Source organism: Pteropus vampyrus, unplaced genomic scaffold, assembly GCF_000151845.1.
Source record: "Pteropus vampyrus isolate Shadow unplaced genomic scaffold, Pvam_2.0 Scaffold66, whole genome shotgun sequence".
Taxonomy (NCBI): Eukaryota; Metazoa; Chordata; class Mammalia; order Chiroptera; family Pteropodidae; genus Pteropus; species Pteropus vampyrus.
In genome coordinates this window covers 9552364-9568262 of record NW_011888847.1, presented here as the reverse complement: position 1 = coordinate 9568262, position 15899 = coordinate 9552364, and the positions used below count along the sequence as shown (strand labels likewise).

Sequence of the window (15899 nt, the reverse complement as noted above, 5' to 3'; positions counted from 1 at the left end):
CATAATGGGAAGAAGAAAGTATTCCAGGCAGAGGTAACAACTAATGCAAAGTCCGTGAGATAGGACCACATCTGGTGAGTTTGGGGAACAGCAAGAAAGTCAGTATGGCCATCATTTGGAAAAGAGATTCATTTGTTGACTATAGTATCTGCAGTGTTTGGAACTTTTTTCAAGGGATTTTAGTTCAGCTTAATAGTCAAAGATGTCTAAAAATGTCTTGTGCTCATGTCTATTAAAGTGATAGAAATACAGAGCCTATTAACCAAGTGCTCAAGAGACAGGCTGGATGTCCCTGGGTAAACTGTAAGGTCACTTCTAAATTAATGATTCTATATATTTTTCCTTTCTGTCACCAGAAAGGTTAAAGCTGTGGTCTCAATAATATGCTTATTTAGTCTTTATCTTTTCCGTTTATAAAGATGTAGGTGTGGAGCTGCAGATGAAGATTACAATACCAGGATCAGGGGTTCAGCCAGCCTTTTAGGTTTGATGAGAACTACATATAAGAACCCAGGGCAAAGACGAGAAAGTAAAGATGACACAGCTGGAGGCGGAAAGGGGGAACCAAAGGGTGGTATGGGTTCCTTTCAACCCATTTGAAAATCTAGCTGAAATGCTCATATGACTAAATCTTGTGGAACTAAATTTAGTAAATGAGCTATTCGAAAATTTCCTTTTAAAAAAATGTATTTGCCACATTAATTCAGATTCTACTAATAGAATTACAATTCATATACAAAAGAGGTTAATGTTTATCTTTACACTATACATACAGAAGAATATGCAGAGTTTCTACACTGCAAAGGAATAAATGAAGTCACAATTTTACATATGTGTGTACACACATATTGAGCAGGTCCAATGTGGTAGAGCAGAAAGAATATGTGGTTTGGAGACAAACTTAGATTCAAAAATCTATCTTCTTTCTGTGTGAGTTTGAGAAAAAATAAGTATGTTTCTGACACAAAGTAAGCCATTGACTAAATATAAAAATATAAATATTTAATGTAAACAATTTTAAGAGAACCTATAACAAAGGTAGAATTATATTAAATTTAAGATGACATCACTATATTTGGAGACATGCTACAATCACTTAATTTTACTCCAAGTTGGGCAATTTCAAGGAAGATAACCAAAAGGATATAATAATAAAGTTTCTGCATTGTGCATGATCTGAAAATTCCTATATTCAGTTATTATGATCCACAGTTGATTACATGGGGGGAAAGAGCTTCAGTGTGTAGTTCAGAGCTATGTTTGTGCTTAAAGTGACAAAAAAAATCAAGCTTTAGGAATATACCCTTAAATTTTATTATTTTTTTGCATATTAGTTGGACAATGAGACAGAATCCAAAGTTAGATATGAAAAAAGATCTCAACAATATATTCACACCCTAAATACAGAGTCTGAATGATATTAATGTTCTATTTAAGGTAGCTTTCTCTGTAGGAGGAGGTAGCCTTAAAGTGACCAAAGGTAGCTTGCAGACCAATCTTTTGATTATTACTCCTCTGAAAAAGAAGTAAGGCAAATGTTACTACTAGTGACCAATGACGTAATAAATGTAAAATTAATTATGTGTTGAGAAATTTCTTACCTTCTTCTTCAAGGAAGCATTAAGTTCAGTAAGTGTGTCTTCTCGAAATTCACCCACAAGCAAATAGGGTACTGACAGCATTAACTATTAATCACCATTTCTTAAATATGCAAAAGCTATACAATGAATTAACAGAAACTTGTATATTATAAATTGTTTATATGATATTAAACATAAAAAAATTTAAAGTACTGAAATATTTATCAGAAAAATCAAAAGATAAAGCTAAATTTCAGTTTTCTAGATGACCCCCAAAAGAGATAAAAATGTTAAATGAAAATAAAAACACACAGTAATTTATTTTATAGGATTTAAGTCACTGCCACTATATCTTTAAAAATAGACTTTAATGGATTAAACCTATATAAAATTAAATCTCTAGAGTTTTGCATAAAATAACTACTACTGTTAAAAGGTAAACAATTTTTAAGCAGTCTTTATTTTTACAGTAATTGCTGTAAGAATCATGTACCTCATCTGTGAAACGGGTGGTATAACAACGACTCAACAAAATGTAGTAGATAAATCAAGTACTTTGAGCTCCTGGAGTGATGAATTAAGAATGAAATTTTCTTTTTCTAAAAGATTTTACGTATGAAAAGATGTTCCAAATTATTATCATAGAGCAAAATAATGATAGGCCTTTCAACTTCCTAGCTTAGTGTAATCTAATTTTTCCTTTTAAAAAAGAACGAGTTAATTCAGATGCTCAACAATCTCTCACTGAGCCAAAAGGTTATAAGATGTGAATAAAACAAAAAACAAATCTTATTTTGGTCAGTACATGAAACAGCCTTGGATTTAAAACTCATAAATCAAAAATCAAAACCAATATAAAGCAACTTTGTTTTATTACCTGTAAAATAGCCACTTCATTACGGAGTTGACTTTCCTGTTTTGTGGGAAATCTCATCTTATCAATTACTTTAATAGCCACATCCCTTCCAGTCTTTCTATGTTTTCCTATTTAAAAAAAATTATATATATATATAGAAAAGAAGCAAATTGACAGCTCACATACAAAAGCTTTATCACAAAGTTGTCCAGACTGAAATTTATATGTTTCTTTTCTTTGGTTCATTTTGTCCTTTCTCCTTCACTCATCTTTAATTTTGAGAAATAAATTATGTTTTCCCTCTACAGTATTTGCTCCTAATAAAGGATGTTTCATTATTTGAAATGGTAGGAAATTTGAATCAACTTGTTTGGTGAAAAGTAATCTACCTTATTAAATAAATGAAAGTTAACTACCTTCCCTTAGTATTCAGATACTGTGTTGATAAAAACATTGTTCCAATGAATTAATTTTATTCTGGATTTACTGAGTCAATACAGTGATTTAACATATTAGAGCCTGGAGGCAGAAGGCCAACTAGGAGACCACTATAATAGTCTCAGCAAAGGATGACAAGAGTTTAATATTTCTTTTGCACCGTGGTTCACAGCTTATAAAGTACTTTTATGTATATTAGGTTTAATTAATATTAACTACCCTGAGAGCTATGCAGGTCAGGTTTTATTTGCTCCATTAAACTGATGAAGATACTGAGACACAGTGAGGTTAGATGACTTTGCCAATATCCTAAGTCACAGAGCTGGATAAGATCTCAGGTCTTCAGACCTGCTATAACTTTTATGCCAACAGTAGACAAACGGTGCCATTTGTGTTGGAAAAAACAGTAAGGCACATACGTCAATAAACAAGCCTTCACAGCCCAACATAAACTTCAAACAATTTATTTTTCCCACATAAATGTCTTTATGTAGGAGCTACAAGAAGAGATAAAGTAAGGCTATTGCGAAACTAATTTTATGATTCTGTTACTTAATTGTGACAATACATAACAGGTGGCAGATGTTTTAAGATTTCACAATTTTTCTGTAGTGTGCACCATATGCAAGTCTATAGTCACTTACCTCCATAAACGATGCCGAACTGGCCTGAACCGAGTACCTCATCTGCAAAGATCTGGTAAACACTACTGATGTCCTGTTCAGGAAAGAGAAGGCAGTATTATTATCCTCTACAAGGCAACATTAATATCTCTGATTCTTTTCATTCAAAGACAAATTCATTTGTTTTTATGAAAGAAGCAACTAATTTCCATAACAAAATATTTTATAAAACATAAGCTTTTTAGGTCCTAAAAAAGTAAGCCTAATTTTTATACTATCTTAATGTGATGTATAATGTACTCTGTAAGAAGACCTTTGGGGGAAAATGCTCTGGATTTTAAAAAATCTTACATTTATTAATTAGTGATCTATAAAAAGTAAATTTAGTCTCCTAGGCCTCAATTTCCTCATTGGTAAAGTTGATGTGGTAACATCTATCTCACTGGATTTTAGTAAATTAAATGAGGCTATGGATAAAGTATCAAGATGTCCAGGTATTGGTCTACATCTCTTAAATCCGTTCTAATTTTTATTTTATTTTATCATTATCATAAACATTTATTGAGCCCTAACTGTATATGGGACTCTGTGATAGGTCGCTAATTTATAACAGACTTAAGGGGCTTATGATATAATAAGGGAAATAGAAAAATCTATTAAAAATATAAACAATTCAGAACATCATATCAAGGTCAAATCAGTACTACAGTTAAGGCCAGTCTAACATCTTTTTTTTTTTTTTACCAAATGACCAGAATATCCTATACTCTCCATTCCCTCTGAAAAACACATACTGATTGCTATCTATAGCAGCATAACAAGCTGTAATTTTTACTTACAACATTCTCCTGGATCTGACAATTAGACACAGAGATACTGGTAGACAAATCTTCTGTAAAATATAATATTGATGTATGAGAAAAGAAAACTGTTAATATATGACTTAACAATATTAATATTTACTGACATGTGAATGCTCACAGTACATTAAATTTTTTAAACTGGTTAACATTCAGTTAACATAATGTAATTACATTTGTTAAAAAAAATTGATTCACACATGCAACAGTAATCCAGCAAGAGAAAGTGGATAACATATTATATATCCATACAAAGGAATACTAGCTAAACACTTCCTAATTAGAGTTGTAAGTACCAAGTCAGAAAGCAATCCATGAAATATTATTAAGTTCAAAAGGTAAGTTGCAGGATAGTGGCACTTGAATTAAAAACAAGGAAAAATATGATTACCTCTGGTGAGTGAGACAGGTAGAGTTGGGGAACAAAGATTTTAGTCTTTATATACTTGTATACTGCTTTCATTTATTTAAAACATAAAAAGCATATGTATTACTTCTATAAAAAATTCGAAAGTTAGGTAAATCTGTATACTGACATGAAAATATATCTGACATATATAAAATAGTGGATAAAAGCAAATTGTGAAGAACATCCAGAGTACAACCACATTTTTCATAAAAATTAAAATATGGCAATTAGTACAGATGTTCTAGGTGCCCCTTCCCCAATGCCTCCCCAAATCAAGGAATATATACCAAACAAAATTAATGTGTCTAAAACTCTGCTTTATGTAGTTCCAATCTCCCAGTCTAAGTCACTATTTATTGTTTCAAAGGCTTCCACTGTCTAGAGCTCCATCCAGTTTTAATTTCTATTGCTTCCCAGAACTCTGTTCCAGATAGGTTACAAGGACAGCAGCAGCAGCAGCAGTGAAACAGTATCACTAATGTATCCGAAACTGTGCTAAGTGCATTAACTGCATTAGGTATTATTAGGCCCACTTTAGAGAACTGTAGGGACCAAGATCACACGGCTAGTAAGCAGAAAACTGGGGTTTCATTCTCCAGAATCCTCACTCTTAACCCTTCTGTAATTTTGCCTTTAGGAATTCTCAACCCTAGGGAGGAGTTCTTTGTGTGGGCTTGAGGTTTCAAAACCCAATTACAAATAAAATTTGTGAGTATGTGCCTGGATTATATTGGGAAAAGGTCAGTGATTTTAATTAGAATATACGACATTTCTAAAACCCCCTCAAACTTAAGAAGCACTGTGAATATCCATCTATTCAACTTCTAATAATATTAGACACCAAACATGTTCACGGTCATTACCTTTGTCCCTTTGATCACACCTGTCTCCTTAACTAGTATCACTACCCCATCCGCCTCCTCGCTTTAGCCTTTCCTATCCTAACCTCCCTGAGATGGAAGCTCAAGGTCCAGGCTCAGTTCTTCTGCCATGAAGTTTGTTCACTCTTTCTATACATATTTGAGGTCCCTGAGTAACGCATTACTCCTTTTTGCACTCTTCTGCTTTATGGTACCGTCAAACACCTGTGTACCTATGTCTTATCTCCCTAAGTAGCTTTTGAAATGTCCATATTTCTTTTGCATTCTAGATCAGGGCCTAGCATAATGCCAAGAACAGTTGCACAAAATAATATAGCTGAACTGAAATAAACTATACTTAGAAATTGGTTATCTGTTTCAATTTAAATATATTTGAATTGAATGAATATGTTTCCCCATAAATAATATAATACCAGTGACCAGAAAGTGACATTATATATGGCTTTCTGATTTAGGTTTTATTTTATAAATGTCATCAGTGCAAAGGACATATGTTTCAATAATTTTTTAATATTTCTGAATGTTTTAATTCAGTTAAAGGAAATAAAGCATTTCTGACTTTATAGATTTCATGACTGTGATGTGAACTATAACTCTTCATGGACTGTTATATCACTTAATCCAATGAGAATTCATGGATGACAAATGCTTTTCTATACCTTATAGGTTCTTTCATTTAATACTGACAGCTCTATAAAGAAGGTACCATTATAGAGAGGTACAGTACTTATCTAAGATCACGTAGAAGGTGGGCTGAGACAGGATTTAAATGTAGGGAGACTGACCCTGGAGCCTAGCTCTGGGGACCATATGTACACACTATAAGCAAGATAACCTTATAAAGGAATTAACTAATGGTATTGGTTACTAAAGATAAAACATAAAATGAGTATTAAAAATACATACAGAAACATGACCATACCACGAAATGCTTAAGACCCAGAGGAGAGAAAACCACCAACAAGCATATTGCTTACTGTGATCTTTCCCTTGCCCCGGAGAAGTGCAAACACTGGCTTGAGGGGTAACGGGCATGAGAGCTTGGCGAATCGCTTTTTCCCAACTCTGTGCTACATCAAGTCCAACTCCAGTGGCAGCAAGAACAGGATTGTGAGAGCTGTCCCCATTGTTCTCACCAACAAAGTATACCATAGTATCAGTGATGATTTCAAAACAATGTGGGTTGCTGCCTTGTGAAATGTTTGTGAAATCTTGTGGTGAAGATATGCGGAGAATTTCTGAAAGTGGAATTTCCTGAGGTAAAAAATTAAGCATTGAAAAACATAAATACTTGTTTTTATTTTCAAATACACTAAACAACCAAAGATATGCATTCTAACAAATACCATTAAGATGAACACAAGTATGTGGCACAATACACAGTCAAGTCCTAATGACAGTATCTGCCTTGAATGCTCTGCATGTCCAATAATGCCAGAGGCAGAGTGTGGAGTATAATAATTAAGCCAGTGGCTCATTAGAATGCAAGGAAAGAGAAGGTTTAGGAAGCTAATGGCCGCTACATCCAACACTTGTCACTTTTCAATTGTCATTAAATATCAACTCAATGACTACTTCTGAAGTGGCTGCTGTCTGCAAGATACATCCCCCAAGAGTATGAAGTAGAAATAGTATCAGCAAATTAGAATGTCAGTGTTGGTTGTTTAAGTAGGTCATTCTGGTTCTGTCCGTAATTGTAACAAGCATTTTAGTTCCACTTCCTAAGGCAAAAATATTTATTTAAAAAAAAAACCCAACCATGTCATTAGTTTTACTGTTCTTTCTGATACAATTGCTATACTTCCAATTTTGTTTGATGTCAGTCGGCCACATGGCAAAATGTGAAGCAAGCCAAGCAAAGAAGACTATGCAAAGTAGATGAAGAGCCAAAAGAAGTATTTGAGAACTGGGGAGTAAGGTGAAATGAAAGGTGAGAGAAACATTGAATGCCACGTTGGCCTCTTCTGGAGGCCATGATCATGGGAGTGTCTAAATAGTTAACCTAAGTCAAAGTATCAAGAAGTAAAGCAGCAGCAACCTGACAAGCTGGCCAAAAACAAACAAAAAACCTCACCTTTGGCAGCAGAGTCGTAGGGGGTAAAATGGAGGGATGGGGGGCAGGTATTCAACAAGGAACTTAGCAGTGACTTCTATAAACTATATTAGGCAGAGTCATAATAGGTATATTCCAATATAACAATAAATAAATGTTATTCAGCTATATTTGGAAAACATACAGTATTTTAACACATTTTTTTAAATGTGAAATCTTTACCTTATAATACTTTGATCCAGATTCGTTTTGAAACAATGTTAGACATTTGCTGTCAAGTCTCCAATAATGCCTCTTTCTCTATAAAATAAAGATTATAAAACAGGTTCAAAAATAATTATTCTTCCAAAGTATCTGTACTTTACTTTTCCTTTCGCTTTTATTCCTAAATCTGTACTTTTTAATAGGTTTAAAATTCATTAGTTTCAAAATTCTGAAACTATATAAAGGACATATAGCGAAAAGTATCATCATCCCACCATCACTCATATCCCACTCCTACCCTTACTCCTGGCAGCGATGTTATTAGGTTTTTGGGAATCCTTTGAGAGGATTTTATGCATGCATATGCAAATGCATATCTACTACACACATGTGGGGAGAAAGAGAGAGGGAGGGAGGGGGAGAGAGGGTGAGGGAGGTATATAGGGAGGGAAGGGAGAAAGAGAGGAAGGGAAGGAAGGTGCGGGGAGAGAAAATTTACTGATAGGCTAAATTTCTAAAGGCTGGCTTACTGGGTCAAAAGATATATGCACATATAATTTTACTTGACGGTATTAAATTACCTGACATAAGATTTGACCCCATTTATAGGCTAATGAACAACATGTAAATGTCTTACTCATACCTTCACTAATGTTGCTAAACTTTTTGATCTTTGCTATTTGAGCTAGTATTTCACTGAAATTTTAAACTGTATTTTAAGATTAAGCTCTTATGTTTAAGAGTCATTTGTATTTCCCTGTCTGTGAACACTGTGTTAATTAGCTTCTTTCACTTAGTAAATGCATTTAAGGTTCTTCCATGTCTTTTCATGGCTTGATAGCTCACTGCTTTTTAGTGCTGAGTAATATTCCATTATCTGGATATATCAGTTTACTTATCATTAGTCTACTGAAGGACATCTTGGTTGTCTCCAAGTTTTGGCAATTATGAATAAAGCTACTGTAAACATGCACATGCAGGTTTAAAAACTTATGTGGACATAAGTTTTCATCTCCTTTGGGTAAATAGCAAGGAGTGTGATTGCTGGCTCATATGGTAAGAGTTTTGCAAGAAACTGCCAAACTGTCTTCCAAAGTGCCTGCGCCATTTTGCATTCCCATCAGCAATAAGTGAGAGTTCCAGTTGCTCTACATCCTCCTCAGCATTTGGTGGTGTCAGGGTTCTGGATTTTAGTCATTCTTATAGGTGTGTAGTGGCATCTCATTGTTTTAATTTGCATTTTCCTGGTGACATATAATGTGGAGCATCTTTTCATATGCTTATTTGCCATCCTTGTACCTTTGTTGGTTAGGTATGTATTAAGGTATTTGACCCACTTTTTTAATCAGCTGTTTTCTTACTCTTGAGTTTTAAGAGTTCGTTGCATATTCTGAAGAGTCTTTATCAATGTCTCTTTTGCAAATATTTTCTCTGTTTGTGATTTGTCTTCTCAGTCTCTTGACACTGTCTCTCACAGAACAGAAGTTTTAAATTGTAATAAAAGTTCAGCTTATCGATTATTTCTTTCATAGGTCATACATTTGGTATTATTAAATTTAGACCCTTTCTAAATTTCTAGTGCTCTACCAGTTTGTAAAGACAAGATATTAAATATTCTGTCTTCTAAAAATTCTCTACAAATATATACAAATACATATATATCATTCTCATTTTGAAAATAAAGCACATAACGAAGTTTCACCACATAGAAATGTCTGTGATTACTGACCAGGGTGTCCCTGCTGGTGTAATGGACCATCCATCCTTCTTTCACCATCGTGCTGCTCTTCCTTTTTGTGTGCTTAATGGATTGTACGACTCTCATAAGCGGAATATTATTGCTTGTTGATGGACTAAAACATATTTAATATTTATGATAAATATTGATAATTTTAAATTTAAAAAATCATACATACTATAAGTTCATCAGGCCCTTTTAAAGATAATTGAGCTAAAATTTTTCAAAATATCTTGTGAAGACAAACAATGGCTTAAGAAGAAAATTAATCCTGTTATGATGATACATAGTTGATCTATAAAAGATTAAAGTAATACTGTTAAGTCCTCATTATTTGTTATAAATATTTTCTGGAGATCACAAAACATAAGAAAACAATGAACAGAGCAGAAAGAATTCTCCCTAATTAGAAGATCTGGAGCCCAGGAGAGGGTCCCATTTGGGATTGATGTTAAGGAAGCTTCCTGCCCTAGGCAGCAAGATAAATTAGTAAATTCATAACCAGGCAAAAATTATACCTATACTCAAATTTACAGTTTGTTCATATTTTTATAAAAAGTATTTCTAGTAAAAGATATTGAAAATTTACAGATATTAAGAAAATAACAAATAACGTAATAAGTCAAATCTGGTAACATTGAAACATGGGTCAGTAATAGTGTCACGAGAAAAAAAGAGCAGTTTGTGGGGTATGTATAAAACATACACTGTTTTTGAGTTTGACTCTCAAACAGTTAATACATTCCCTTAAATTATGAAGTAGTCATGATTAGGAAATTAGCTAAGTTCTCTTAAGAGTCTCCAAACTGGGTAAACATAAAGTTTTAGTTAATAATAATGATAATAAGAACTGTAATTTAAGGATAAGCCAAAGTGAATAAATGACAACTCAGTCATGTAAGACTGATAAAATGACACATTTACTTTAAATACTTCTTCGTTGCTAATGAAAAACAAAACCTGCCAATGTGTGAACATTTTACTACAAAGTAGTACACCCCACAGGGCTATATATACAAAACACTGAGTTTCTATTAACATAGGAGATATTTAAAAGCTTTATAATCCAATAACATTTTTACAAAGTTCTAAAAGCCAGAATAATTGTGGTAATATGAAAACTGTCCCCAAATTTGTCACCAACATCTTTGGGCAAAGTTCTCAGGTATATATTCTTACTGGTGTTTCTAACATCGGGTAATCTCCTTGCATAAAGGCTATGTGAAAGTGGTTGCTTTAACTGGTGGTTCAATTCTGACATTTTGTGGGGGCTGCTCCAGAGCTAGATATGATATCTAGACTATATTTAAATAAAGCATTTTTCTCTTTAATAAAACAAGATTCCCACACCTTCTCATCTTGAGTGGATGGGAAGATGATTTATTTCAGAAAGACTGTGGTGCATGTCAAAGAGACACGATTTAATTAGATTTCCAATTAAACATTTTAGGTTCTACTTAAAGAGATGTGGGGCTTTTTCCTCATTAATGAAGCTCCCAGACTGATCTTGAATTTGGAAGTAGCTTGAAATACCTAACCATGTATTACCTGATTGTTTTAACAGCTTCTTCATCTCTTTCCACATCAAGATCAGCTGGATCCAGGAAGAATATCTTATCTTCTGGGGGAGATGGTTCTTCTGTGTCATCCAAACCCCGACTACCATCACTGTTCATGTCACTACTGTCAATATCCATTGGTATATCTGTGTCTGTTCCCAGACTGGACGGTTCTGGAAAAATTTTACATGAATTTCAGAGTTTTACATGAAGGGCAATCAATACATTTAAACAGAGGCAGTATGTTATATATGAAAAAAAGTTTCAAAACTCAATGAAAATGTAGGAAATTATCTTTATGATTCAGGATAAAGAAATATTTCTAAAGAAAGATACAAAATAAACTGTAAGTCACAAAATTAATTAATTTGATTATATTAGAATTTTAAATTTGTATATGACAAAAAAATACTAGAAATAAAGTAAAAGATTAGCCACCACTATTATGTCTGGTCAACTGATTTTCTATAAGGGTCCAAGACAATTGAATTGGAAAAAAAATAGTCTTTTCAATATATGGTGCTAGGACAACTGGATATCTACATCTAAAAAATGAAACTGGACTGCTTCCTTAAATCAAATAGAAAAATTAACTTAAAGTGGACTACAGGCCTGAAGTAAATGCTAAACTTATAAAACTCTTAGAAGAAAACACAAGAGTAAATCTTTGTAACTTTACTAAAAACGTAAGTGACCAAAAAAAAAAAAGTAAGCTGGACTTTATACAGGTAAATATAAATTGATATTTATAAATAAACCGATATATTGTTTCATATCCATTTGTCAATAAGTAGAAAAGCACAAAAATACATGAACTATAAATCTAGAAAAGACTTCAGTAATATAGAAAAACAAGAAAACCAATCGTTCTCTGTCAATAGTGTTAAACTGAAACTATAAAAAACATGCCATAAGAGAAAATGTTAAATCTTAAGGAGATTTTAAATTTACATTCCTTATGCTGCTGCTTTTCTTCCTATAGAACTTAAAATATTTTACCAGTCACAGAAATGTTAAAGAAAAACTATGATGAAAGTTTAGAGTCATTACTCCTTCCTTCCAAAAAAGGTAATCACTTCAATATAATCTTGAAAAGAGAAAAAAAAAAATGGCAAAAAGAGAAAATGTTTAGTTGATAATTATTTGATAAAGAGACAGTGAGGCTATACAATGTGTTCTAATGATTACGAACTAAGAAGCCAGGCCAAAGGAGTTCAAATCTCAACTCTACCACCTACTGTCTGTATTTCTTAGGCAAATTATTTAATGTCTTTGTGCCTAAGTTAACTCATCTGTAAGTAGTTACCTCAAAGGGCTGGTCTTAGGATTACATTCTAATATGTGTTAGAGTTTAGCACAGTGCGTGGCATACAGTAAACAGTAAATAAATGCTAGGACTATGAAATAGTGCTAGGGATAACTGCAAGGTTTTAAAAATGTCTTTTTATATCTAAAGACGAAAGATATGTAGCACTATTGGCTATATTAGACTACAAAGTGGTAGATAGCTAAAGGAAAGATGGAAAGGCATAATTACTAATAAAAGTATATCATCACTGATTTCTGTTTTTTGCTTGATTGTTAAAATCAGAAAGAGGTCAAAGTTAAAAAACAAAGTAAACAAAATATGAAAATATAACCTTATACAAAGAAAATACACAAAACTGTGACCTTTTCTGATCTTTTATGAAAATTAAGAATATTACCTCCATTGAAAGTAACCTCTCCAAGGCAGTCTCTCGGCACTTTTGATGCACAGCGTTTATGGCAGTTGAATTTACAATCTAAAATAAAATATTTGCTTATTAATTTATGCAAAAAGTCAGGCAATATCAGATATGATTAAAGACTTTCTTCAAATCACTCACAAATAGAATATTATTAGAAATGATGATGATGATGACGGCGATGATGATAAAATCAAGTTTTCCTTTACTAAGAACTCAGGTCTTGGGCTAACGGTCTGGTTTCAAATTCTGATGCCATCTCTTAATAGTTATTTTAACTCCTCAGGGATCTCAGTTTCTTTACCTGTGAAATGAAGCTAAAATGTTGCTGGCAACTCCATGTTTCCTTCCTTCACCTCACATTTCATCTTTCCACATAGCCCTGAAGAGTTTCTCCAGCTGATTAAATTCCTTTCCAATATATGTCAGGTCCTTACTTTCAGTTTCTAATTATTAGGACCTACTGGATATGCAGAAAAGAGATTGAGATTCTACAACCAGTTATTAGGACTAGTTTAATTAGCGAGGGCTTCCCATACAACCTTGTAAGGAAGGAATGAGCTTCTCATGCACAAGGTCACCCACTTGCACATATGGTTCTTTCCAGTCTGCAAGAATCTCAATGTTGATAGCACTGCAGATCATTGTCAGGTACAAGTTGTTCAATACTACTCTGTATCTAAGTGGTTCTCAAACTATGGTCCCCAGACCAGCAGCATCAGCATCATTTGCTAACTTTTTAGAAATGCAAATTCTCGGGTCCTATCCCGACCTGCTACATCAGCAGCTCTGGGAGTGGGGCTGAGAAATGTGTGTTTTAATAACCACTTTAGGTGACACTAAAATTGAGACCCACTGCTGTAAAACTGTCTAACACCACTAGCAATAACTGAGTAAAAAAATAATTTCAAGTCTTGACTTAAAAGAAAAAGGCCCATGAAATTAATAATTTGGTGGATGATAAAACTTACATCATATAACACTGTCTTTTTTAATGAGAAGCCCTGGGAAAATTCATACACATTAATATCTTGCATATATCTTAAATAATTCAGTTTTTTTAATCTAAGGTTTGCAAATTGTGAAAAAAACAAGGTTTCCATTTTCCCTTTGAAAAATGTAGAGTCGAATTTATGGCTCATTGGCAGCAAGTATATAGTTCTAACGGCAATCATTTTTATTTCTCTGTATTCCTGCCCATGTTTTTATTAATTTGTTTATGCTTATCTTTTATATATGCTCTCAAGTCGCCTTGTAGTTTTACTACAACAAAGTAAAAAATAAACAGATGAATGAATGAATGAATGGTTGTTCTTCGAATTGTATTTGTTCTCAAATAATCCAGCAGAACTGTTTTATCTTAACTAAATTATTGTTTTTTCTTTTTTAGCTTGAAAGGTGAATGAAAATGATGACTATTTTACTTTTTAAGCATTTTAATTCATATCATGAAAATCACTGAAGTAAATTCTGATTATTTTTGATTGATAACCAAAAATAATTTAGCTATATAGAAATATAACCTACTACTTTCTCAACTAATACAAGCATAAAACATTATTCTTTGAGCTCTAAGAAGTTAAACTAATAACCCAGTAGCAGAGTTAACTGGTTTTATTTCAAAATTCATTAATCTACATATTTATTCTAGTTCCTCTACAAAATATTTTACTTTTGTGTGTATGATTTTAGAATGTTTCTGTTCTGCTCAGCAGAGCAGCACTGTTTTACTACCTTTACTAAGATTATGTGTTGGCCAGAACGTGTACATCTGTTATTAATGTTCTTTCTCAAAACATTCCTTAGTGGCTGCTTGCCAATACACTTTAGTGTTGATATTTTAAAATATTAACATATATTAACTCATATTCAAAAGTAAGCTGTTGAAATAAAATTTCAACATGTACTTATGCCTGCGTGATGGTTATTAAATACTTGACAACAAACGTACAACCTAGTCTCTATTTGATGTTCCCCTACATTGCCATTTATTACCAAAAACGTTTTCTTATATACTTAAGTGAAATTTATATACAATTATTTGATTTTATATTGTAAACAGGATTTATTGTTGCAAAGACCTCAAATTTAATCTTTTATTTAGATGAAACTAAATAATTCAATTCCATAAATACTTCTACTAAATAAAAAGGTATGGTACCAAGAATTGTTAGAACAATCACATGAAAAATCAGTACCTAAGATTATAGACTATTTATCCTATCCTGGTTCAATGACTAATAACACATTTAAACTCTCTATCTGGTTGCTCTATTATACTGCATTGCTGAGAAGAAGACATAAGATAAAACAGATAAAATCATTTGTTAAAAGCATAAAAACATTATATGACTATAGGAAAAAACTATTCCATTATTCTATTAAAAACCTGGTTCATTAAGAAATGTTTTCGGAATACAATGACAGTATTCTGGGTTAGTATCCAAATATGGGTATTTCCTATTATAATTCCAGTAATTTTTACTATAGTCTACCTATTTTAGTGTGATTATTCTCTGGAATGAGTTTTTGTACAACTCTCCCAGCTACAGAATTAAAAACAAAACTCTCATAGTGTGTGTATGTCTGTGTCTGTGTATGTGAGAGAGAGAGAGAGAATATTTACTAGAAAGGAGGAAGCATTATTTTATATCTTGGGCAGTGTATGTCTTTGGAATCAGAAAGAATTAATCTCAACTACCTGCTTACTAACTGTTCCGTATTAGCAGCCATACCTCAGAGATCCACATTCTAGTTTTCTATTTACATTCCAATTTTTCTTTAGTACAATTCCTGGTACACAGTACACATACTGCAAACAGTAATAGTAAATGTGAATAAATACATGTGTGCGTGTGTGTGTAGGTATCTTTCTTTTTTAAGCTAACTATGAGACAAATTTCTTTGCTTTATTCTTCTAAAAACTATTTGATACCTACATTTGCTAACAAAATCAGATATAAATTTTACT

The 15899-nt window shown here is 32.8% G+C and overlaps 1 protein-coding gene across 1 annotated transcript in view; it reads right to left on the bottom strand.

The window, feature by feature from the left end:
* Positions 1-15899, bottom strand: part of PRKD3 (protein kinase D3) — a 53502-nt gene that overhangs the window by 11018 nt on the left and 26585 nt on the right. Inside the window, exons 6-14 of the mRNA XM_011361428.2 lie at positions 15664-15740; positions 12908-13002; positions 11191-11374; positions 9634-9757; positions 7923-8000; positions 6625-6901; positions 4337-4389; positions 3519-3591; positions 2458-2564 (exon numbers count right to left, since the gene is read on the bottom strand). Of these exons, the coding sequence (XP_011359730.1) occupies positions 2458-2564; positions 3519-3591; positions 4337-4389; positions 6625-6901; positions 7923-8000; positions 9634-9757; positions 11191-11374; positions 12908-13002; positions 15664-15740 (1068 nt within the window). The remainder of the gene's footprint in view (positions 1-2457; positions 2565-3518; positions 3592-4336; positions 4390-6624; positions 6902-7922; positions 8001-9633; positions 9758-11190; positions 11375-12907; positions 13003-15663; positions 15741-15899) is intronic.